At 41.3% G+C, this 27000-nt stretch overlaps 2 protein-coding genes across 2 annotated transcripts in view; one reads left to right on the plus strand and one right to left on the minus strand.

Annotated features, from left to right (window-relative positions):
- Positions 1 to 27000, plus strand: part of LOC122479528 — a 59286-nt gene that overhangs the window by 19245 nt on the left and 13041 nt on the right. Inside the window, exon 4 of the mRNA XM_043573374.1 lies at positions 6991 to 7043. Coding sequence (XP_043429309.1) covers positions 6991 to 7043 — 53 coding nt within the window. The remainder of the gene's footprint in view (positions 1 to 6990; positions 7044 to 27000) is intronic.
- Positions 7576 to 20254, minus strand: LOC122481847 (putative coiled-coil domain-containing protein 195). The gene is made up of 3 exons (XM_043577991.1): positions 19990 to 20254; positions 13725 to 13977; positions 7576 to 7699 (listed from the first exon to the last, which is right to left on the minus strand). Exons 1-3 carry the CDS (start codon positions 20252 to 20254, stop codon positions 7576 to 7578), a joined length of 642 nt encoding a protein of 213 aa, XP_043433926.1.

The following is a 27000-nucleotide window of genomic DNA, read 5'->3' on the forward strand; positions in this document are numbered from 1 at the left end:
CTCCGTATGTTGCTATCCCAGTGTCATTGACTGTATTCATTATGCTCCGCCTTTTATTCCTGTGACTTACATATTCCATAAGTGGAGGCCTATATCATATGATTAAAGAAAATTTTTTAAATGTTTCATTTCTGAGAAAGAGAGAGAGTGTGAGTGGGGGAGGGGCAGAGAGAGAGGGAGACACAGAATGTGAAGCAGGCTCCAGGCTCTGAGCTGTCAGCACAGAGCCTGATGTGGGGCTTGAACCCACAAACTGCAAGATCATGACCTGAGCCGAAGTCGGACGCTTAACTGACTGGGCCTCCCAGACGCCCTAATCACATGATTTTTATCCTTTTTTTAAAAAAAATATTTATTTATTTTTGAGAGAGAGACAGAGCGTGAGCTGGGCAGGGGCAGAGAGAGAGGGAGACACAGAATCCGAAGCAGGCTCCAGGCTGTGAGCTGTTAGCACAGAGCCCCACGTGGGGCTTGAACTCACAGATCGCGAGATCATGACCTGAGCCCAAGTCAGACGCGTAACTGACTGAGCCACTCAGGCACCCGTATCCTTTGTTTTTTTTGATGTGGTGTATGACATTGATTGATTTGTGAATATTGAGCCATCCTTGAATCCCAGGAATAAATCCCACTTGATCTTGGTGAGTGATCTTTCTACTGTGTTGTTGTATGAGGTTTGCTAATATTTTGTTGAGGATTTTTGCCTCTGTCTTCATCAGGAATATTGACCTGTAGTTTTCTTTTTTTGTGGTACCTTTGTCTGGTGTTGGTATCAGGGTAAATCTGGACTTGTAGAATGTATTTGTAAGCTTCCCTTTCTCTTCTGTTTTGTTTTGTTTTGTTTTGTTTTGGAATATTTTGAGAACATTTGAGAACATTGAGAATATTTGCATTCTTTAAATGTCCGATAGAATTCCTTGTAAATCCATCTAGTTCTGGACTTTTTATCTTTTGGTAGTTTTTGATTACCAATTCAATTTAGTTACTTGCAATTGATCTTTTCAGATTTTCTATTTCTTCTTGGTTCTGTTTTGGAAGATTACATGTTTCTAGAAATTTATCCATTTCTTCTACATTGTTGGCATATACTTTTTCGTAGTGTTCTCTTAGAGTCCTTTGTATTTCTGGGGCATTAGTGGTTACTTCTCTCTCACTTCTGATTTTATTTATTAGGGTCCTTTCTCTTTTTACTTAATGGGTCTGGCTAAGGGTGTGCGATTTTGTTTAACTTTTCAAAGATCCAGCTCTTGGTTTCACTAATTTTTTTCTATTGCTTTTTCAGTCTCTACGTCATTTACTTCTGCTCTAATCTTTATTTTCTTTCTTCTACGCACCTTGGGTTTTGTTTGTTCTTTTTCTAGTTCCTAGAAAAAGGTTAGTTCTAGAATAAGGTTAGATTGTTCATTTGATTTTTTCTTCTTGATTTAGGCCTGTATTGCTATATACTTAACTCTTATAACTGTTTTCACTGTGTCCCAGAGATTTTTTTTTTTTAATTTTTTTAACGTCTATTTATTTTTGAGACAGAGAGAGATAGAGCATGAACGGGGTGGGTCAGAGAGAGAGGGAGACATAGAATCTGAAACAGGCTCCAGGCTCTGAGCTGTCAGTACAGAGCCTGACACGGGGCTTGAACCCACGAACTGCAAGATCGTGACCTGAGCTGAAGTCGGACACTTAGCCGACTGAGCCACCCAGGCGCCCCTGTGTCCCAGAGATTTTGAACCATGTGTTTTCATTTTCATTTTTCTCCATGTAGTTTTTAATTTCGTCTTTGATTTTTTCATTGATCCATTGGCTGTCTAGTATCATGTTTAGTCTCCATATTTTTTTCCAGTGTTTTTTTTTTTGTTATTTATTTCTAGTTTCATACTCTCGTGGTCAGAAAAGATGTGTGGTATGTTTCAATCTTCTTAAATTTATTGAGGCTTGTGTTATGATCTAATATGTGATCTATTCTAGAGAATGTTCCATACACACTTGAAAAGAATGTGGTTTGTGTTGTTTTAGGATGGAATGTTCTGTATGTATCTATTATGCCCATCTGGTCCAATGTATAAGTGTTTCTTTATAGATTTTTTGCCTGGATGATCTGTTCATTAATGTAAGTGGAGTGTTAAAGTCCCCTAGTATTACTGCATTACCATCAACTTTTCTCTTTGTGTTCATCAATATTTGCTTTATGTGTTTAGGTGCTTCAGTCTTGGGTTCGTAGCTATTTACAATTGTGATATCTTCTTATTGGATTGATCCCTTTATCATTAGGTAATGCCTTTCTTTGTCTCTTGTTACAGTCTTTGTTTTAAAGTCTATTTTTCCTGATATAAGTATCGTTACCCTGGGTTTTTTGCTTTTGCTTTTGCTTTTTTGGCTTCCATTTGCATGGTGGATGTTTTTCCATCCCTTCACTTTCAGTATGGATGCATCTTTGGGCCTGACGGGAGTTTCTTATAGGGTCTTGTTTTTTTGTTTAGTTTTGTTTTGTTTTGAAAGAGAGAGCCCGGAAGGGGCAGCGAGAGGGAAAGAGAGAATCCTAAGCAGGCTCTACGCTAAGCATGGAGCCCAACGTGGGGCTCAATGCCATGACCATGAGATCATGACCTGAGCTGAAATCAAGAGTCAGATGCTCAACCGACTGAGCCACCCAGGCATCCTGATGGGTCTTGTTGTTTAATCCATTCTGCTACTCTATATCTTTTGTTTAGAGCATATAGGCCATTTACATTTAAAATAATTATTGATAGTATGTATTTATGGCCATGGGAGAGAGAGAATATTAATCAGGTTCACTACTCAGCAGGGCGCCCAATGTGGGGCTTGAACTCATGACCCTGAGATCATGACCTGAACCAAAATCAAGAGTCGAATGCTTAACTGACTGAGCCACCAGGCGCCCTGTATTTATTGCCATTTAAAAAATTTGTTTTCTTGTTTTTTTTTTTATAGTTCTTCTTTGTTTTTATTCTTCTTCTCCTCTTGTTCTCTTTATTTGTGACCAATGAATGACTTTAGTGTTTTGTTTGGCTTTTTTTCTCTTTATTCTTTGTGTATGTATCGTAAGTTTTGGGTTTGTGGTTATCATGAGGCTCATATATAATATTCTAAGTAAATAACAGTCCATATTAATTTGATGGTCATTTAAGTTTGAACACATTCTGAAAAAAAAAAAAGGAAAAACAGAAAAAGAAAAAGATTTTTTCTTTTCTTTCCCCCCTTCTGTTCCCTTCTTACTCCTTCTCCACATTTTATGTATGTGTTGCTATTTTTTGTGTCTTTTTATTCATATTTTTCTTATGTCTAATTATGGCCATTTCTCTTCCTCAGAATAGTCTCTTTCACATTTCTTGTAAGGCTGGTTTAGTGGTGATAAACTCCTTATCTTTTGTTTGTCTAGAAAACTCTATCTTTCCTTCAAATCTGAATGATAACCTTGCTAGATAGAGTATTCCTTTAAAAAAAAATTTTTTTTTTTTTTACATTTTTTATTTATTTTTGAGAAACAGAGAGAGACAGAGCACAAGTGGGGAAGGGACAGAGAGAGGATGAGACACAGAATCCGGAACAGGCTCCAGGCTCCAAGCTGTCAGCACAGGGCCCGATGCGGGGCTCGAACTCACAAACTGTGGGATCATGACCTGGGCCGAAGTCGGACTCCTAACCGACTGAGCCACCCAGGAGCCCCTAAATAGAGTATTCTTTTTTTAATTTTATTTTATTTTATTTTTTTTATTAAAAAAAATTTTTTTTTTTCAACGTTTATTTTTTGGGGACAGAGAGAGACAGAGCATGAACAGGGGAGGGGCAGAGACAGAGGGAGACACAGAATCGGAAACAGGCTCCAGGCTCCAAGCCATCAGCTCAGAGCCCGACGCGGGGCTCGAACTCACGGACCATGAGATCGTGACCTGGCTGAAGTCGGACGCTTAACCGACTGCGCCACCCAGGCGCCCCTAGAGTATTCTTGATTGTAGGTTTTTTTTCTCTTAGCACTTTGGCTATGCCATGCCACTCCCTTCTGGTTTGCAAAGTTTCTAGTGAAAAATCAGCCGAGAGCATTATAGGTTTTCCCTTGTAGGTCACTTTTTTCTCTCTTGCTGCTTTTAGGATTCTTTCTTTATCTTTAACCTCTGACATTTTAGTTATTATGTGCAGTGGTGAGGTCTTGTTTGGGTTAATCTTGTTTGGAATTCTGTGCTTCTTGGACTTGGATGTCTATTTTCCTCCTTAGGTTAGGGAAGTTGGCAGTTATTGTTTCTTCAAACAAGTTTTTTTTTACACTTTTCTCTCTCTTTTGTTCTTCTGGGAACTCTGTGATGCAAATGTTTATTCACTTGATGCTGTTCAAGAGATCTCCTGCGTGTGTGTGTCTCTCTCTCTGCCCCTCTCCCACTCACTTTCTCTCTCTCTCAAAAATAATCATTAAAATAAAAAAGATTAAAAAAAGATATCTCTTAATCTATCCTCATTAAAAAAACATTCTTTTCTCCAGCCTAGTGAGTATCATGGTGATCATTACATTAAATTCTTTATCAGCCATATTACTTATCTCTGCTTTATTTAATTTCTTTTACTGAGGTATTTTTTTCGTTCTTTCTTTTGGAACACATTCCTCTGTCTCCCCATTTTGCTTGACTTTCTGTGTTTGTTGCTATGGGTTGGGTGAAATGGCTACTTCACCCTGAAGTTGAAGGAGAGGTCTTGCGTATGTTGACCCCATGCACGCTTGTGTGTTCTGGGTGGCTTCTGCTGGATGGCTGGACCTGTGGCTGTATATGCTAGCTACTCTTTTAAATGATGGCATTTTACAGAGAGAGTGATGAAAAAAATGACAAAAGAAAAAAGAAGTGAAAAAAGAAAGGAAAATAATCAAAGCAAAGAGAAAAAAAGGACAGGAAAAAGGAGAAGAAACAAAGGAGAAAAGAAAAAAGAGAACCAGAAAGAAAAGAACAAAACGAAAAGAAAAAGAAATCAGACCAAAACAACAGAAATTTTAAAAAGTCAATAACACAGGATAAAACAGTACAAATAAAATATCACCACCAAACCATAGCTAGTTTTCTGTACTCCGACACCACACTGAGCCGTTGTGGGTTTGAGGGCCCCCGGCTCTCGGAGGTCATGAGCTCACTGAGACTCGCCTGTTAACATGTGCAGACCCTGCTTCAGTCTAGGATTTTAAGGGGGGGCAAGGATGTAAACCGTGTCGTTCTTCAGTCCCTCTGACCCGGAGAGCTTTCCCGCAGCCCCTCCGCTGCTGGGCAGAGTTCTAGTGTTGTTTCCTTTGCTTGCTAGCTGTTCTTTTAAACCACATTTTGTTTTGTTGTGTTTTCCTGTACCCGAGGACAGAGGGGATCTGCTCCCAGGCCCTCGGTACTATCCCTCTCCAGGGCTCTTCACAGTGTTGGGTTGGGGGTTTCCTTTGTTACGGTGTCTTTATCTCTCTCTGTTCTCTCTGTCTTTGGCTGTTCAGTAGCTGCATCCTCAGTGCTCAGTTCCTCAGGAGGAATTGTTCTGTTAATTAGTATAATGTGGTGAGTCCCACGGAGGAGGGGGGTTCAGAGTCTTCCTGCGTCGCCATCTTGAACCCAAATGTGGACCGCAACTCCCTTTGGATGAGGCACGCGTGAATCTGTTCTCCCCAGCCCCTGGTCATTTCTGTTCCTAAAAGTCCCTAGTAGGCATTTGAGTTCCTGCCTTACAGAAGTTTGGGGCCTAGAAGAAGACCAATATAATTGGCCAATCACAGCATGATTAAGGCACATTTGATGTGCTTTGTAGTTCATTATATTTAAAAATATTCTCAGAAGATTTGCTATCAAACAGTATAGTGAGTCAGAGAAATCACCATATAAATAATTTAGTATCAAAGTGTAACATTTGATGGTGCCATGTGTTTCACGGGGCAGTGTTAGAGTCATGTAATTGTTAGTTCAGTTCACAGAACATGTATGAAATGCCAATCACATACTAGTCATTGAGCTTGACATTGGGGACAGTTTGTTATCATAACATTGCCAGTTATGACATTTGTAATTTGGGTTGTTGTGATTTATTGCCTTTTTAAAAGTTTTTGATTTTTAATTATTATTATTATTATTATTTTACTGTTTGGGAAATGTCCCTTTTAACTGATGTTAACACAAAAGTCTTTATTTTGTACATAGGCAGAAACTGTAACTGTGCGTAAACTTAAAGTGCCAGGAATCTCCTAGGTTACTGTCTTAATTATCTACTAGGTGTGTGTCTTTATTCCCAGAGGAGATGTGTTTTTACATCTTATTTGTATCTTTCCCCTCTGGTTGTAACTTTGCCCTACTGTATAATGTTGAGAATATTGTTGATCTTCAATTGTTAATCCTCAATGAATATCATAAGTATTTGTCGTAAATAAAAGAAGCATTTGATCTATTACGTGGCTTTTACCTTAGGGTATTCGTCGTCTTATTCATCTCCCTTCTAGGAGCCTGTCTGTGACCATTAAAATGGATTGGACTGTTCTTACCTCCTCCTTGCTTCTTTGCTTTCACTTCAACTTGGCACCAGATTTGGAAGCCCTGGGCTCTGCTTCTTAGTATTTACCATAGTAAATTGTAAGCATAGCAGCCTCGCCGAAATCAGCTGACACAGCTTGTTTAAAATGGGAATTTCTGGTTTTCTCCCTGTCTGTCCCCTTCCCTCTCCCACAAATTCAGTTGGTCTCAGGTGAGACCAAGGAATCTGCATTTTAACATTCTGCATATTTTAATACAAGATATTTCTTTAAAAAGAGTATTGGTACTGGGGTGGGACCAAGGCATCTGCATTTTAATGCTCTGAATATTTTAATATAAGATAGTAGCTTAAAAAGGGTATTGGTGTTAGAAGGTGACTGTTGTAAACCAGGAGGGGGAGATGTTCCCCTGAAAAGAAGTTCAGGAATTGAGGGAGTTCTGGGATTTCCAGCCCCTAAGTCATGATCAGCTGAACCTTTTTTTCTCTCTTTCCAACCGGCTTTAGTGACTTTGTCATTAGCCAGCCTTGGACCCATGCTCCGAACCCACCAGGTATGCTATGAGAGTCTGCTGTGTTTGTGTTTTCATGCCTGTGACACAGGATATTTAAAGACCAAATGAGCTAGTATCACTAAAATATCAACACACAATTAACTGTAAGGATAATCACTATTGCTTCTATACTATTAATCAAACATAGAACCTTTTTTCCTGGATTTGTTATAGTTTCAGCTGGAAAGTGACACTTACAATGTAAACAGCATTTTCTGATGGCATAAGGCAGATACTGAACACCCCATGCAATTTAATTTAATTACATTTAATTGCTCACATGCTGCATAGAAAGACTATAATAGTCACTGTACAGCCATCAACATTAGTATTCAACAACGACATCAGGTAATCGCTTCCATTTCTTGGCCAAGTCCATTGACAAGGCCATTGACCTGATGCCAAGCATTTTGTGTGTGTTACCGGGCACCTTGCCAGAGCTCTTTGTAGGGGAGAATACTGACCCAACGAGGCCTCAGTGTTCCCGTCTCTTGGGAAGCAGCTGTTTCTTAAATTTCACCACCTCACAATCCTATTCTGCGATGGTACTTAGTTGGTTGGTGGTCTGGTTTTGTGAGCATTTCAAAGAACTTGAATTTTTGGAATATGAAGACACATCCACAGGTAACAGGAAACTGACTGTCTTCATCTTGTCCCTAAAGGAAGCAGAAGGAGAATATACATAACCCTTTTTACTGAACCTTTATATAAAACATTTACTATTTTTTTCCAAACCACCAAATACTGCCTGAAGCATTAAAATCTCATTTAAAACACATAATAATACATTTTGCTTAGTTCCACAATAATGCCAAAAAGCCATGAATATTGGCCTTTTGATTAAGCCCAATGAAAGGTGCTGATAAAACTAAGATTTAAAACTATCGAAGGGAGGTTTTTCCCTTGATCTTTAAAGAGTATCATATTGCCTTAGGTGAAGGGTCTCTCACATTGAAGCTCTTCAGTTGAAATGAAGCAGAAATTTGAGGTGATTGTTTTATAATCCAGATAAACCTGAAGTCATTGACTGTGAATTAACGTTACATCCACCCCGCCTGAACAGTAAAAGGGCGAGAGGAGGGATGATTTGTGTCATCGGAGGGATTAGTTTGTTCCGTTTTGCCCGCTGCTTTTCCCTCCAATAGTGTTATAGAGACTCTTGGCGTACACTAGGATATCCTGCTCTCAGGAAAAAGTTGAAAGAATGGTGTTTAAAATGATTGCCTTTTCTCCAAGTTTGTCCTCTGTCGGTCTCTGTCTCTCTCTCTTTGCATTAGATAAGGCCATCATTTCACTGAGTGGCATTTAGTGACTTGCGTCCAGGGGAACACATCTGCTCCCTCCCTTGGGAGAAAGGCCACTGGTTCCATACTTTGGGATCAATAAAATAATAATTGCTCTGCCATTTGTAAGCACTCACTTGACTGTTTCATTTATTCTTTACAAAACTACATGGTAACTGCTATGATTCCTTTTTTAAGAAAAAAATAAACTATGGTACAGAACAGACTAATAACTCTTCCAGGGCCAATGATGGAGTCGAGATTTTAGCCATCGGATTCCAGAGGCTGACTTCTTAACCATTTTGCTGTAAGAAGAGGAAAGGGTCCAGCTGACACTCAAAACAATGCAGGGGTTAGGCACGCAACACCGGGGCAGTGGGACATCTGCATATAACTTTGCCCAAAACTTAACTACTACTAGCCTCCTGTTGACTGGGAGCCTTACCAATAACAGAAATAGTCGCTTCGATTAACACATATTTTGTATGTTGTGTGCACTATACTGTACTGTTACAATAAAGTAAACTAGAGAAAAGAAAATGTTATTAAGAAAATCATAAGGAAGGGGCTCCTGGGTAGCTCCGTCGGTTGGGTGACTGGCTCTTGATTTCAGCTCGGGTCACGATCTCAGGGTTTGTGGGTTCGAGCCCCGCGTCAGATTCCATGTGCTGATGGTGCAGGGCCTGCTTGGCATTCTCGCTCTCTCCCTTCCTCTCTGCCCCTCCCCTGCTTGCTCTTTCTCTCTCTCTAAGTAAAGAAATACTAAAAAGAAAAGAAAATCATAAGGAAGAGAAAGTAGATTCATGTACTGTACTTGAAAAAAAATCCGCATGTAAGCAGACCAGCACGGTTTGAGGGTCAACTGTATATTTTGATTTTAATGTGTCTAGTTTCTCCTATCAATAAAATGAATAACATAGCATTTCTAATTAAATCGCTAATTGATTCATTTTTATGAAAAGATTTTATTTTGAGTGTAGTGGATGTACAGTGTTAGGTCAGCTTCAGGTGTACAACATAGTGATTTAGCATTTCTGTGTTTTATGCTATGCTCTATATGGACCCATTCCCCTAATCTTTTTATTTATTTTTATTTATTTTTTAATTTATTTTTAATGTTTTATTTATTTTTGAGAGAGAGAGAGAGAGAGAGAGAGGGAGAGAGAGAGAGAATCCCAAGCAGGCTCTGTGCTGGGTGCAGAGCCCCACATGGGGCTTAATCCAACAGTGAAATCGTGACTTGAGCTGAAACCAGGAGTCGGAGGCTCAATCTACTGAGTCACCCAGCTGCCTGCCTGAGATTTTTTTCTTAAATGCAGGAGAAGATTAGGTTTCTAGGTTTCTAATTTCTATGAAAATTAAGGAAAAATTAACATTCTATCTCTGGTGTTTGGAGAGCATTAGTTGTTAGAAATATTGACATTGGCATTGTTCTGTAAAACGCTTCCTTGGTAGAATAATGAAAAAGCTCAGAAGCAAATTAGGTACGATGTCTGATTGCTTCAAAGGCTGGTTCAAACAAATTGGTTCCTGATAAATCTTTGTAAAATTCTTTGAGAGCTATTAGAAAGTAAATGAATTTACAAAAAAAAAATTAGAGGGCTAATGTAATGACACGTTACTTTACTAATCACCGAAGAAGTTAAAGACAAAATAAAGAACTCTAACAAAAAAATAGCATGCTTTGTTCTTCTCAACAGTTTTCCATATTGACTGGATTTTATGCCAACCCAGCTGTTGATTTTAAGCCCTTACTGACTTTCTTGTTTTAACACAAACCGGCAGTTGGCTCAGTCTTCCCCATTAAAGTAGATTCTAAATTACCAATGGGTTGTATTCTAAATAGCCTGTTCCTCCGCAACTTGGAATTGGGAAAACATTTTGCTTCAGAGAAGTAATACGTTATCAACGTTGGCTACGCTCCTAAATGATCACAGAAATAATATGAATTGAAACGAGAAGGTTAGTAATACTGCATTTCTCAGCATTATAGGTCTATGAGAATGTAATGGTTTAAGGACAAAAAATAAAACATTGTGATATGTGCACGGCACAGTTTCAAAGTATGTAGACACAGCCTGGAAAGATAGATGTCCATCAAAATCTAAATGGTGGTTTTTCGGACCGTGAAGTTATAGAAGATTTTCCTTTTTATACTTTTTTACTTTGAATATTGCATTTATGTTTTATACTTTGGGATTTTCTTTTTATAATGAACATTTAGTGCCTTTATATAACTGTATATATATTATATACAAACATAAATATGTACACACGTATCTATGTATATATGTATATTGTACATAAATAAGTTTTTAAGACAAAGGACACGTTCATTTTTACAATGAACGTTCAGTGCTTTTATATAACTATCTACAACTATGTCACTTCTTTTTTTCCCCAAATGTTTATTTTTGAGAGAGAGAGAGAGAGAGAAAGAGACAGACAGAGCATGAGTGGGGTAGGGCAGAGACAGAGGGAGACACAGAATCCGAAGCAGGCTCCAGGCTCTGAGCTGTCAGCACAGAGCCCGATGTGGAGCTTGAACCCACGAACCGAGAGATCATGACCTGAGCCAAAGTCAGACACTTAACCGACTGAGGCATCCAGGCGCCCCAAACTAGGTACACTTCTTGTTTCCATATCCCACATCTGCTCTGCCAATAAATCTTACAGGCTTCACCTTCAAAATATATCCAGAAACCATATGTGCTGTTACTACCCTTGGCCAAGAAATGATCACTTCTCGCCTGGATTATTTTTTTTAGCTTAAACCTGGTCTTTTAATTTTCTATACTGTTTTCCCACAGTCTTTTTAAAGCGGGACTCCCTACACAATCTTTTATTTTTATTTTTAATGAAAAGAACGTGTTACGTGCCCAGTTCACTCAGAATAAATCCAGAATCATTGGAAGGGAGTGCAAGGCCACCCCTAGAGTTTTGCCTTCATCTTCCCCCACTTTCTCGCTCACTCTGTTCCAATCACAGCCTCCTTTCCCTTCCTCAGACACGAGTCAAACGCCTCCCGACATCCACTGTATTTGCGTCTTCTGTTCTTAGAAAGTTTTTCCCACCCAGATATCGTCAGAACTCCTTCCCTTTTACTCAAATGGTAGGGTGTTCTCTGGCCATGATAAAAATTTCAACAATGCTCGCTCTGTTAGCTGTTCTTTTCCCCTTTTAATTGGTTCCCTAGTCTCTCTCATACTTAATATGTAACATAAATTACACACTGTATGTATTTTCATGCTTATTGATTATCATGTTACAAAGGAAACTTCTCCCCTTGGACAGAGATTTCTGACAATTTTTTTTTTTTCTAGATCCTCATGGCCTAGAATCCTGCCCCGCAGGTAGTACACCTCCAGGATTATTTGTTGAATGAACGAATGCATGAAAGAATGTAATGAACGTATGAAAAAAAAAAAACAGACCAAAAGGATAGAAATGAAACTCATGATAACACTTGCCCATTGGCAGGACCGGGGACCGGGGAAGAGAGATATAGGAACCTTGTCTTAAATTTTTTTTTTTTTTAATGTTTACTCATTTTTGGGAGAGACAGAGAGAGAGAGAGAGAGAGAGGGAGACACAGAATCTGAAGCAGGCTCCAAGCTCTGAGTTGCCAGCACAGAGCCCAACACAGGGCCCAAACCCCATGGACCATGAGATCATGACCTGAGCTGAAGTCAGACACTTAACTAACTGAGCCACCCAGACGCCCTTGGATTTTTGCCTTTATTAGTAATATTTTTTTCCTTTTTTTTTGTTATATATAAAATATCTGTAGAAAGTATGACACAATTCTTGCAGATGAAAACAGGGGTATTTGTAACACTCGCTTCTGAATATTTTTGTGTTTTACAACTTTTCAGAAGGACGTTATCTTTACTAGCTTTCCCATAATTATAGGACAAAGCACGGACTCACAAGCATTGCGCAGAAGGCTCTGTATGCTGGGTCTGGCTCCCTTCTTCACCCTCACTCACTTCACTACTTTTGTTTTCCTCACAGTCGTGCTTTCTTCTATCTTCTTGTCTTTTCTGCTCTACCTGGGGTGATCTTTCCATTTTTCTTTGCCTGGCCCCATGCAGCTGTCCTCCACGACTCAGGCTACGCTCACCGTTTCTATAATAGAACTTTCTATGAGTGAAATACAATTTTCATCCTGTCTGGTAAAATTCAAATAAAACTGGCTCTGCTTCCGTGTCCCACATCCTGTGGGAGGTCCGGCGCTCTTTCCAATGTTCATGACAATCCCCGCTGGCCTGTCCCTGGTTGTCCCTCCCTTGGTTTTCCTGCCGCTGTTGAATTCCATGACTCCCTTATTCTCTCCACAACCACATTTGGTCCATTTTCTCTTCCCCATGATAAGTGAGAATTGGAAAGCAGGGGCGCCGAGTGTGGGGAGGGGAGGTCACGCTCTAGCCTTGTAGAGGCGGAAGTTAGACTTGACAGACAATTTTGTTCTGAAAGGGCCCTTGGCTCCACCCACTGCTGGGGCCACTGTCTGACCTTCCTCTTAAAGACTCCCCACCTGTCTCTCAAATGTTTTCTCAAATCTCTCTTTTTCTCAGGCTGTGCCTAACTCTCGAAACACCAACTCATATATTTTGCAAAACAAGTTACTTTTCTCTTTGCCTCTTGGCCCTTTTGGGTTCTGCCATTTTTTTTTTAATTTATTTTTTTTTTAATGTTTATTTATTTTTGAGACAGAGGGAGACAGAGCGTGCGTGGGGGAGGGGCAGAGAGAGAGGGAGACACAGAATCTGAATTAGGCTCCAGGCTGTGAGCTGTCAGCCCAGAGCCCGACTCGGGGCTCGAACCCACGAACCGTGAGATCATGACCTGAGCCGAGGTCGGACGCTTAACCCGCTGAGCCACCCAGGCCCCCCGAGCACTGCCATTTTCATATGCCCCGCAATCCACTGAGTCACTTCCTCTCTAAGAACCGTTCTTTCTCAGAGGGGAGTTCTGTGTCCAGTTCCCAAAGTGAGTGTGTCTTTTCCTTGAGAGGCACTTTATCACAGTAATCAGTTTACTTGTGTGTCTTTGTCGCCGAATGAGAGTGTCGAACATAACGTCGCACTTTTGCCTGTGAATCTCGTATCACCAGTGCCCAGCTCAGAGTACCGTCATTAATGCCCGATAAGTAAGTAAAGACTGGCTAAGTGTTCTGCTAACAGAGGTACCTACTATAGCGCCATTTGGTCTCAAAATTTTTTCTTTCTTTTGATTCCCTAAATGGACATGCATGCGATGGAAATTATTTTGACCGGAGAGCCTGTTTGGCTTTGTTTCCTCCACCAGATAAGACCTTGCTTATCCAGGAGAACATCTTGGTACCCATCGCAGTGTGCGCCTATAACCTAGCTCAAGGCAGACTGTACATTATTACCTGGTTACATTACCAAAACCATGTTCAGGAAATGCTCTTCCGTTGGAACTACTGTTGGTCAAAGAATCAGCTGCCAACATCTCTTCTTCCTTGTCCTCCTTCTTTATTGAAGAACACACCAGGGGCTTAACTCTTCCCCGAGCGTCTAGAATTCCACTCTTTGGGTGTCTTTCCCCAGCTTTCCAGAGGTCACGTGCAGCAAACGAATGAACTGGTGAAGAAATGGAATAGCGTCTCACAATCATGACGTTGCCTGTATGGGAGACCCAAAATTTTACCTTTGATGATGTCCACAAATGGCAAATTATATTAATAGTACTTTGTTAAAGCTAACTCAACAAAACTATTGCTTTTGATTACTTTTTTTTTTTTCCTTCAGAGAAACGACATCTACTCACTGACTTATAAATAATTGAGTGCCAGTCACATGCCAGGAGATAGAGATGGGGATATGGTAGTGGCCAACGCAAAATTCTTGCCTGCGTGGAGCTTACCTTCTTGTATGCAGACAGATGATGAACAAACCATAGATGATAAAATTCAGGTAGTGATAGATCCTGGGAAGTCAGGTTAGGCTGATACAGGCAAGGGGAGAGAGACAGACGAGGGAGGAGGTCTGGAAGTTGTGTAAAGAGGGTGGTTGGAAAGGATGCAGCGTTAGAACAGAGATCTGGGCAAGTAGAAATAATAAATCAAGACTTTAAAATGGGCAGAACATGGATATTCCGGAGACTCCAACTCTGGACAGCTTCCTCTCTCCTAGATTGTAGAAGGACCTGGTCCCCATAGACTCTTATCCCCTGAATGGCCACACATAACTGAACTGGCTGTTGTTAACTGGCCCGTAATTATGTGTCTTGAGTTTAGTTGGGGTAGTCATTATGAGGAAGCCTGCTGATTGAGAGATGGAAGGCCAGCAGGTATTGGAAAGAAGTAAAGATGCATTGCATGGGAAACTGGAGTTCTGAGAGAGACAGAGAAATTTATGGCCTTAGTTTATGAGGACTTTCAATTCCATTTCTTTTTTTTTTTTAATTTTTGTTTATTTTTAAGAGAGAGTGTTAATGGGTGAGGGGCAGAGAGAGAGGGGAACAGAGGATCCAAAGTGGGCTCTGTATTGACAGCAGAGAGCCTGATGTGGGGCTCAAACTCATGACCCATAAAATCTTGACCTGAGCCAAAGTTGGATGCTTGGCTGACTTAGCCACCCAGGTGCCCCTCAGTTCCATTTCTGTCCGTGAGTGTCTTCCAATAAACTTTTCTCTTGATCTGAATTAAGTCGTCTCGCTTTCTTGTAACTCAGGCACTTTGATTAAAAGAGCTTTATTTAAGAGAGGTTAATGTGTCTGAATTGCAGTAACTCTGCACTAATGTTGACCAGACCTCCAGTTATTACCTGGGGGCTAAGAACCGGGACCTCATGGAGTGGTGTTCATTTTCTGGAGCACTTAAGGAACGTCTGTCAAATCTTTATTCTTTCTTGTCACAGCTCTGGCATTAACTAGCATGGATGTTTAAGAAAGGCCCACATTGGGGCTCCTGGGTGGTTCTGTTGGTTAAGTGTCTGACTCTTGATTTTGGCTCAGGTCATGATCTCAGGGTTCATGAGTTTGAGTGCCACGATGGTCACTGTGCTGACAGTCTGGAACCTGCTTGGGATTCTCTCTCTCTCTCTCTCTCTCTCTCTCTCTCTGCCTCTCCCTCCCCATCTCAAAATAAATACATAAACTTTTAAAAAAGAAGAAAAGGAAGGCCTGTATCGTGTTTGGGTTTTAAGAGTGCTAGAAGCACAGTTATTTCTTACTTAAATTTATTGCCCACATAGGCAGACTGCAGACAGCAAATTATTATGGTCATTCAACAAGTGGAGGCGTCCCTGGCTTTTTATAGTTTGAAACTTTTAGGCAAGAGTTTGGGTAGGGAGAGGTGGTCTAAGTTCAAATCTATCTGAAATGATTAACTGCATGCAAATACTATTTCTAAACTATCTCCAAACACTTCTTTGGCCGAGATCGATAACTTCTATAATTGTCTAAAAGTAAGTTTATGACTACTAACAATCATAAAAGTTTCTGTTTGAAACAGTTACAGAGCAGTCTCTTTGCACTGAATGGTAGGAAGTCACCACAGAGGAAATTACGCGGAGAAGTTTATTCTTATTTGAGACGTACTCTGTAGCTTGACCGATTAGCAAGTCGGTTCTTGTTCACCTCTCTGGGTCACAAATAGTCTGTGTCCTTTGGTTTCTCATCAGTAAAAGGGAAAGGCCATTCAACACAGCATCATGGGGTTCTTAGCACAACTTCAGGGATCGCTGCCAAATGCAGGGTATTTGCCAGCAAAGGGTAGGAACCCATTGCAGACAGTCGGAGGTCCAGCAATGCCGGGGGATCTCTGTAAAGAGCTGTTCCCTTTATCTTCCTTGCAGCAAACTGCTTCTCCCCTGATAGTCACAAGGTGCCATTGCACAGGGCAGGAGGGCCAGGGAAGCGCTGAAAGTGCTGGTTGGATTTCGTATCCACTGAATGCTTATCCACTAGTACAGATGCTTCCTTGAGAATTTATCCAACAAAGATTCATTCTAAGCAGGTGCTCTGCATTCTCATTATAGCATATAATTATATATATATATATAATTTTATATATGGAAATAAATATATACATATTGGATATATATAATTTTATATAATATATATACTTTTATATATAAATAAATATATATGGATATATGTATATGTTTATATATATAATATAAATATGTATGGATATATGTATACGTATATATATTACATAGTATAATATGTATATGTATATATATATATACACCCAAGCAGCTGTGTCCCTGGGCTGTAGCGTAGCTCTGTGTCCTGAAGGAAGCAGACTTCTCCACTCACAAAATCTCATTTTGTCTCACTACGCATTTCCCAGAACCGACAGAAGTTTTCGTTCCAAGTGATTCTCTTCCAAGTCCTTTTTAATCATTAGTTCCCTTTCTTAAAGTGAGACTCACATTTCTGATTTCATATTGTTCCTTCTCAAATAATAGTTAATTTTTTTTTAAAGTTTATTTATTTTGAGAGAGAGAGGGGTGGGAGGGGCAGAGAGAGAGAGAGAGAGAGGGAGAGAGAGAGAATCCCAAGCACCGACAGTGCAGAGCCTGACGTGGGGCTCAAACTCACAAACCATGAGATCATGACCTGAGCCAAAACCAAGAGTTGGAGGCTTAATTGACTGAGCCGCCTAGGCGCTCCTCAAAGAATAGGTTCATATTATCCTGTTTTCTAAGGAGGATTGAGCAGGTTAACCTCTGGGTCTTATATTCTCACCTATCAAATAAGGGGATTATCTCGAAAGTTGCTCTCTAATAGCAAATGTCTATGATTCAGTTTCAGGTATGAATTTCAATGGATATTGGCAATGCCTTATTAAAACTGCTAGTAAAAAACTTCTGTCGAAGTCAAATAATATTCTTCTGGCATATTCAATGATATTAAGAATATCATGGAATATTCTTACTATGCATATTAAGAATATCATGGAATATTCTTATATTCAATAGTTACTATTGAATATACAGTATTCACTGTTACCAAGTAGCTCATGATGAGTCTTGTGCTATTTCATTTCATGCTCTCAATAGCCATATGAGATAGATTTTATCACTGTTTCCATTTTACAGAGGAGGCAAGTGATCATAAAAGCATGTTACATTTATAGGATCACAAAATTTTATAGTTAGAATAGGCCTTGAAAGGCGTCGAGTCTAATCCATTCATTTTTACACGAGGATGCTAAGGCCAGGAATTTTATGTGTCCTACTCAGCGCTGATCAGCCTTTACAAAACTGGGACTACAACTCGGTGTCCTCATGGTCAGGCCAATGTTCTTCCTACTTAATGTCACTTACTTCCATAATAGTGCATTACATAGGAGACACAGACAAATGCATGTGAAGTCCTTCAACTGGGCTTCTAAGAACCAGTTGAAATCATATTTCTTTCTGTGTTTTATTGATGCAAATGACAAGAGTTCCCCAAGTTCCATCAACTGTTTTCACCAGTTATTCTCAAACTTAATGCTAAAAATTTTTAAAAAAATTGTTAATGTTTATTTTTTGAGAGAGAGACAGAGTGTGAGCAGGGGAGGGGCAGAGAGAGAGGGAGACACAGAATCCAAAGCAGGCTCCAGGCTTCCAGATGTCAGCACAGAGCCCGATATGGGGCTTGAACCTACAAACTGTGAGATCATGACCTGAGCTGAAGTTGGACGCTTAACTGACTGAGCCACCCAGGCACCCCTTAATGCTAACATTCTTGATGGGAGTTACCATCCATATGCAGAAGAAGTATGCTATCAACTGTGTGTTTGGTTCTTTTGGTTTTTTTTTTTTTTAATGTTTATTTATTTATTTTGAGAGAGAGAGAGAATGAGAGAGCTTAGTGAGGGAGGGGCAGAAAGAGAGGGAGAGAGAGAGAGAGAGAGCGAGAGAGAGAGAGCGAGTCCTAAGCAGGCTCCTAAGCAGGCTCCACAGAACCCAACATGAGGCTCAAACTCCTGAACCTTGAGATCATGACCTGAGCCGAAATCAAGAGTTGGATGCTTATTGACTGAGACACCCAAGTGCCCCTGTGTGTCAGCTCTTAATAATAATCTAGTCTCCCCTAAGCTTGATGTCATTCAGGCCCTGAGAGGTTATAGGGTAATGCTCTTTGTTCTTTGAATGGTGTAAAACTTGCAGAATAGAGATACTAAGACTCAACTTACTTTTTCGTTAGGATAAGCATCATGGAAAATAGATTTGAAGGAGTGTCGTCTACCTTTGGAATAAGGCAGTGGTTTTCAACTGGAGGAAATTTTGCCCTTCAAGTAACATTTGGAATGTCTGAAGACATTTTTGACAGTCATGATGAATGTGAGAGGCAGATACTAGTGACATCTAGTATTTAGAAGCCAGGAACGCTGCTAAACATCCTATAGTATCCAAGGAAGACCCTTACCAAGACAGGGCCATTTAGTACAAAATGTTCAAGATTGCAGAGGTGGAGGAACTTGGGGGGGGGATAAGGAGGTATCCTTCTTTCTTTTTTTCTTTTTTTAGACGAGGCGAAAGTCTAACCTCCTTATCAGTTATTCTTTCAGCTCTATTAAATAGGCAGCAGAAAGAACTACTCAGATCCAGACTCGCACTTGACAAAAAGGGTAAAAATCCTTATTGGAATCTGTTCCCAGTTTTGAAATGTAGGGCCCCGTGCTCGAGAGAGACCTCTCTAACAGAGAAAACCAGCTGGTGGAAACGACATGTTTTCTTGCCAAGCTGTTCAGAACCTCAAATGGCATTGTCCGAAGCCTTTGCCAGACGATATTAAGAAATTTGAGTATTTAATCATGTACCTCAGTTTTATTTGAATATGTTGGATGGAGACAAACACTGACAATTTAAATGTAGAACGGATTTTTTGCTCTGCTGATTTCTGACTTTGTGTGTAGTCTGCAGTCAAAATTCTTCCCCATAAAACGTGAGAGGCTTGAGTATTAGAATATATTAGACACTGACCCTGAGTTTGAAGTCTTCAGCGTGTAGAGTAGGTTGAATTATGTGCAACATACATTCCTACGGGCAGTAAAGTTCTTTGTAAAACACGGATAAGAAGCACTCTCTGCCATTTGTTGTGTGTTTGCAGGCGCTATGCTAAGCACTCGGTCTATTATTGCCGTGAGACAGGTACAACAACCGCATGAGGTAGGCGTTATCACACTCCCAAAGGTAGAAAACAGAGGTGAAAGATTTCTAGTAAGGATCTCTGAGTCAAGTGGCTAATGAATGAGAAACCATTGGCGGCCATATTTGTCTGACTGTAACATCCATACACTTAACTCCGGTGCAATATCGTTAACTTAATTAAGTGAGCGTGCCATTTGGCACTCATCCATTCAGTGTTCTATCATGTGGCATTTAAATGCTTGAGGTCAAGAAGGAAAAAAGCACATTGTTTTTAAGGTGGTTGATTTTCACAAACCCGCCATTCTTTTTTTTCCAGGAATAGCTGGAAACAGTTTTGATGCTGCTAAAATAGGCTGCTTGACGATGCTAGCGATTTCCTTTTTTCCCCTGGGGATTTAAAGCTAATCTACCAGGAGGAAAAGAATGGAACTCACCACGATAAATACCAATTTATGCAGTTATAGAAAAGGCACAATAAACCTGATCTTTAGGAGACCTTTGCAAAGGTGGGCACAGCCCAGAAGAGGCATGGTCATTCGGTACCTTGATGTTCCCGCCCAGCTGGTGCCGCATCGGTGGAAACACCACTGGAGAGGGTTGCTGGAGATTTTTCAGATGTTTTCCCGAGGTCGCCGGGGTCTGTGACTTCCTCTTCCCTTTGATCTCCCGATTCTCTGCATGGGCCGCCTGAGATTCTCAGACTGCTTGAAGTCAGCGTCATCCGGAGGAATTGATTCTCTTTCTTCAGCTTGCTGATCTCTGCCCGCATTTCCTGGATAATTCTTAGGAACTGGCTATTTGCGTCCATTCGCCTCTTCTCAGGTCGCTCTGATTTGCTCCTCTGGGAAGACAGGTCACCTTTTGCTCGTGAACCAAACGCACAGTCTACTCAGTGGGACTGGCTGATCCCACCCATAAACCTTCCTGAACAATAGATGTCACTCTTCTCTATGCCAGCTTTCAGCACCTGGGGAGCTAGACTGTCAGGGAGGTAAAGGATTTCCATGACTTATTCATTCTGGGTTTTGTTTTTCAGAACAGAGCTTTTCTCCGTATCTTTCATTTCCTATCAATCCACAGTTCTGGAATATTGCTTTGTGTGGGAAGAGAAGAGAGCATTCGAAAAATTTCCGGGGAGGGATAGAGTTTTTTTGTTTCTGTCATGAACTCACCTTCCTGCTCAGTTTTCTCTGTTACTGCTTCTGAAATAGAATGTTTTATAGACTCACTGTCACTAATACATTAAAACTGGCACATAAAAATGTCTCTTCTAGAAAATATCTCGTGATTCTATACTTTGGGGTAAGTTATTAATTTTGACAGCTGTTGGTTAAGAGTCACAGTGACCATAGGGGACATGTTATTGCAGTGATATTATAATAAAAGATAATGACACTTAAATTCCTCAAGGACCATACAGTCACTTTTAGGTATGGTTTCTATCTTGTAAGCATTTTTGCTCTTACTTGGTTGTAGAGTGTTTGCTTGGGCAAATGTTGCCCAGGGAAATTTTGGGAACGTAAGAAGGTATAGGCTGAACATTCATCTTGAATGAGAAAGACATGTGACAGTTAACAGCTTTCATTACCTATTTCCTGAAGGGGTTTCTTTGTTGGGAGTGAAAAGTATGAATCTTAAATAGCATACATTCCAGATAGCATCTATTTGGAAATTCAATTGATGTTTAAACATATATGCACTTTTGCGGTAGGATACAAATGATCCATTTGTGTGGTTTTTCTCTTGCTAAGTCTTTAAAATTCAGGGTGCATTTTACACGTAACAGCCCATCGTAATTCAGACACTAAATTTTCATTGGAAATACCGACTGTGTTTTCAGATTTCCCAAAACTGACGTTTGCAGAAGTGGATTAGCCCGCTCCAGTGGTTCTGAACCTACTTAAATACACATGGGTATCAAGTCAGTCCACACGAGCCTCCCTCCAGCGCAGTGGGAGTAAAAGGCAAGTTCCCACAGTGGGCACCCAAGTGTCATACTGTCTGGTCTCTGGCTCCGTCCTGATGTCATCTGCCACTCCTGCTGGCTCCAACAGTCCACCCCACCCTACTCACACTGGCCTCCTCAGTTCCGTAAACACTACAGATACATTCCTGCCTCAGGACCCTGGTTTCGGCTGTCCCCGTGGCTGAGAATGTTTCCCCCTAGATAACCACGTAGCTAACTCTCGTCTTCTTCATCAGCTAATAAACCACTCTCCTCCAGCCCTCAGCATGAGTCTGCTGGGTGGGAATGCAGTAGACCTTTGGGTTTTCCCACATCTAAGGAAACAGTTTAAGAAACGAGACGAGCTGCACTAGGCTGCCTGCTTTCCAGACAGAGTTGGCACGAGCACCTTCCTTCTATCCTCCTCAAATAAATGAAGACACAGCATGTCCTTTTTTGGGACATGCAATCGTGCCTTGTGGAGGGCTGACATGTGGCTTCCTTATCTGTCAGAAGCTTCAGTCTTAGTCAGTGACAGGGGATGAGCAAGGTCAGATTAGAACTCAGGGGTTTGAACTGCATCACCACCCGACCACATGTCCTGCGTGGAGATACCCGATTGCCTTCCCCTCTAAGACGTAATAGGAAGATGTCACTTACGTGAAATCTTATGTCTCACTTTTCAGGCAAGCATCCATCCTGCTGTTATAAATTATTTAAACAGCTGCTGAGAAATTCTACTTTTGCAGGATCTGCGGAGAATTCACTTTGACCTTGAACTTGATATGTAGCTATTGTCAGAGTGATTTCCCAGGTGACCGGAAGCATCTGGTGTTGCAATGAGGCCGGACTCGAGAGCGCATTTGACAGTTTGCCATCTCGCCGTTGTTTTGACATCTGAGTGCCACGCAGTGGCAGAGCAGTCGTGTGGAAAGGAAGGAGGAGATGAGAAGTTTTTGATGGGCACAGCATCCATGCAATGCTGATAAGTCTGTGAGAGGGATGTTTGAGGATGCCCTGGGTCAACTCGCATGAAAGAGATCAGCTGCCTCCCTGTGCAGCCGGATGGGAGATGATCTTGCCTTAGCTGGCTTTGTGAGCATGAAGAAACTTTCCCCGAGACAGGTAGGGGGGAGGAACAGCCACCGTCTGATTGGCTACTGTTGACCTGTGATGAGTTTCTCATGAGCGTAAGAATTTCAAGGCCTCCTTAAGACTGACACGTGTGCAAAGAATTTGCACTGATATAAGGGATAAGGCAAAATCACGGGTCCTAAGGTCCTAACTTCTGATCTGTCACTAACTTATTATTAAATCTTATGCAGAAAGTATGGGCATTGCAGAAATTAAAAATCAACTGTCTGAAACAGAGAGGCCAGTAGAATAAATGAATGAGGAAAATGCCGAGTTCAGCAGCCACTGACCTCCAGCCACAGGTTGCTAAAGTCTAGCTCTTTAGACTTTCCCAAAAGAGCTGGGAATCCAGATTTTATGTAAGATCTCCACAATTTTTTTTAGTGTTTATTTATTTTTGAGAGAGAGAGAGCGATAGTGAGCCGGGGAGGGGCAGAGAGAGAGGGAAATAGAGGATCTGAAGCAGGCTCCACACCGACTGCAGAGAGCCCACAAACCATGAGATCATGACCCGAGTCAAAGTCAGACACTTAACCCACTGAGCCACCCAGGCCCCCCAGATCTCCACCTGTTCTTTATTTTTATTTTTTAATGTTTATTTACTTTTAAGAGAGAGAGAGATAGAGACAGAGAGTGAGAGCTGGGGAAGGGCAGAGAGAGAGAGAGGGAGGGAGACACAATCCGAAGCAGGCTCCAGGCTCTGAGCTGTCAGCACAGAGTCTGACACGGGGCTCAAATTCACGACCATGAAATTATGACCCGAGCCGAAGTCAGACGCTTAAGCCACTGAGCCACGCAGGCGCCCCAGATCTCCACATTTTTAAAGACAGGCATGTAATTCAACCTTTTAAATAGACCATGAAGACTCCCCCTCCCTCGGCCCCCCTAAAAAACATTGGAGGGAATGAATTGATTCTCTTGGTTTCTGTTGTGTGTGTCTTCCAGGATGCAGAGTCCTTCCTTTTTCCCATGCAAAACTAAGGACCAGAAAAGTAACCTCACTTTCCAAGATCAACTTGCTTTAATGAACGTTTACCGAGCTACTGAGCGCCCAGTTTAAGCCTCCAGGCAAGGTATCCTGTAAGGATCTGACTGTGTGAACTTTCACTGTAAGGCCAAGCCATTCCTTTTTTCTGAGCCTGTATCTTTACCTGTAAACGGAACATAAGGACAGTCATCTCCATGGATAACAGTGAAAACTAAAATGACTTTACAAGAAGTGCTTTGAAATGGGTCGGTTTTCACTAAGTGTGAGTTGAATAACATCAGATTTTAAAATGGAACATTGCTGGTTGTTCTTTTTGCCATCTACTGTCAGACTGCAGGGAGAGGTCTTGGGAGGTGAGGTGGGGAGGGGGGATGGGAAGGCAGAGGAGAGGAGGGAAAGAGAGTCTGGTCTGATGCAAGCTTTGGCACTTAATAGGCTGTGCAACCGTAAGCAAGTTGTTCCTTTCTGCTGAGCCCTGTTATTTTTGCTTTCTGAAAATCCCTCTTGTAACTTAAGGGTCAACTGGAGAGAATCAACATCTTTCCTGTATTAAGTCTTTATTATGACATTTATTCTGATCTCCTATTAAGTGCTTCCATGGGGTTTCCGAATTTCATCCACAGGAATCTTGACCTAAGGCTATGGAATACTTTCATTATCATGTAGCTCTAAATATCTCGCCATTTCTATTGTTATCATCGCACGCATTTATTCAAGAAATGTTTATTTACTCCTTATCACGTGCCAAGCCCTGTGCACAGCAGTGGACGTTTACTAAAAAACAAGACAGACAGAACCCCTTACCTTAGTGGAATTTATATTCTAGTCGGGAAGACAGCAAAGAGACACAATAAATAGGCAAAAATGCAAAGGACATTAGAAGGGATGCGGCTGTGGAGAGAAATAAAGGAGGCCAGGTGAGGGCAGTGAGAGTTTGAATTTAAATTAATTTTAAAGCAGAGTGGCTAGGGAAGGGGTCACTCTGAAGGTGGCCTGAGGAAGGGGGGGCGCAGATCTATGGGAAAGCAGCGTGCCTGGCATAGTGAGTGGAAAGAACACGGGCACTAAGGGAGCTGCATTCCTTTCACGTGTACGGGCATCACGGAGACTAGCATGATTTGATCGGGATGGGTAATGGGAGAAAGTGCTAGAAAGAGTCAGGAAGGTAAAGGGGGAGACGGAGCAAGTGGGCTTTCTGGGCTACTGTATGGATTTTGGAAAATTTTTTTCCAAATAATCAATTTGTAAGATCCATTTACACTTAATTATTATTATTATTGTTAAAAAAATTTTTTTTTAATTTACTTTTGAGAGAGAGGGAGAGACAGAGCGCCAGCAGGGGAGGGGCAGAGAGAGAGGGAGACACAGAATCCGAAGCAGGCTCCAGGCTCTGAGCTGTCAGCACAGAGCCCGACACGGGGCTCGAACTCACAAACCGCACAATCATGACCTGAACTGAAGTCGGATGCTTAACTGACTGAGCCACCCAGGCACCCCAGCACTTAATTATTACTATTGATACATTTCGACTTACTTCTTTATTCTCTATTTGCAATTCTTTTTCCCTTTGCTTCTTTTTCTTCCTTTACCTCTCTGTCCTCAGATGGCTTAATAAAATTGCCTTTCCAGAGCATAGATAGAAAAGGACACAGCCTCTGAAAACAGGCTTTCTGGGTTTGAGTTCTGGCTTCACCACTTTTTGGCAGTATGACCTTGGGTCAGTCACTTCTCATGCCCATACCTGTTGGGAATGGTGACGAGGAGCACTGTCTCCTGGGGCAGCTGTCAGGGTGACAGGAGGCACTTCAACAGCGACTAGCAGATAGAAGGGCCTCAAAACGTGTTCATTGTTCCTCTGTGGGCTTGAAAACTATGTCTGGGCTGTATTTCTATTCCTTTGACATACTCTGTTAATTTTTAAACACATATATTTTTTAATAATGTGAGAAGTTATTTGACATTTCTTCTTCCTCTTGATCCCCACAAAACCTAACATTCTTTAACTTTCCCTTAAATATTTCCTATTTGTGATTGTTATTTATTTATTTATTTATTTATTTAAATGTTTATTTTTAAGAGAGAGAGAGAGAGCACAAGTGGGGAAGGGCAGAAAGAAGGAGACACAGAATCTGAAATGGGCTCCAGGCTCTGAGCTGTCAGCACAGAGCCTGACATGGGGCTCGAACCCACGAACCGTGAGATCATGACCTGAGCCGAAGTGGGTTGCTTAACCGACTGAGCCACCCAGGCACCCCTGTGATTGTTATTTAGAGTTTTTTTTTTTAAATGCTTTGTTTCTTGCAGTCATAAGATTACTAAATTTAATGGTATATTGTGACTCTTTCTGGAATTGCCCTGTCTTTTCCCAAGGTTTATATTTCTTTTGCTTTAGTGCATTTTCTTTTACCAGTTTTTTGTTTGTTTGTTTGTTTTGAACTTTATTTATTTATTTTGAGAGAGAGAGAGACAGAAAGAGAGAGGGAGAGAGAAAGAGAGAATCCCAAGCAGGCTTTACCTTGTCAGCACAGTGCCCAATTCCGGCCTTGAACTCCTGAACCACAAGATCATGACTGGAGTTGGACGTTAGTCCAACTGAGCCACACAGGTGCCCCTTTTTACCAGTTTTTTTTTTTGATTGAAGGTCTTCAGGCATCTGAACGATGGGCTCAGCATTGACCGGGAGCTGCCCAGAGAAGGGGGGGGGGCTCGAACATGCTTGCCACAGCAGATCTGGAGTTGTGGCACCCCAGCTGGGGACGCCAGGCAACAATGCTCCCCACAAAAGGTTTTCCTGAGGGAGGCCAGAGTGGGTCCTTCTACGGGCTGCGGGCCAGGCTGTTTTCTGGAAAGGATTGAATGATGGTTCCCCCAAGTAAGTTTCTAAATCTCAATGCCTGGACCTTGGGACCTTATTTGGAGAAAGGGTCTTTGCTGATATAATTAAGAATCTTGAGATGGGATCACTAGTTGCATGGGATTGGTGGCTCCTGTGTTGGACGGGCAGATGTAGAGCACATCCATGGCCCTGGAAGATCCTTTAACAAGGCTGTTCTTGAGTATGTTGCTTGTATCAGGCAACATGATATGTAAGTGTGTGTGTGTGTGTGTGTGTGTGTGTACACCCTCACAGGCACAACACGTAAAATCTCACTGAAGGAATCTCTGAAGAATGCAAAATTACTGCGCCCAGAAGCAGTCCTCAGCGTGCGTCAGGCCGGCCCACACTCAGGCAGGTTCTTTCTCCCGACCTGTCCAGCTTTCCTCCTCTCCCCTCACTTCTTTTACTGCCACAGAATCCTGTGGGAAGATCTAACAAGAAAGAAGTATCTCCCACTGGCTCTTGAAAATTCTCTGACTGACTCCATATTTTCAATGTTTTTTTTTTCAAGAGAACTTTATTTCTCTAGACAGGGATTCTCCATGTTGGCCATCTCTGTGTGCCTGTGTGCTTTTATTTTCAAGCTCTCTCTCTTCTCTAAAAGTTATT

Source organism: Prionailurus bengalensis, chromosome C1, assembly GCF_016509475.1.
Source record: "Prionailurus bengalensis isolate Pbe53 chromosome C1, Fcat_Pben_1.1_paternal_pri, whole genome shotgun sequence".
NCBI lineage: Eukaryota > Metazoa > Chordata > Mammalia > Carnivora > Felidae > Prionailurus > Prionailurus bengalensis.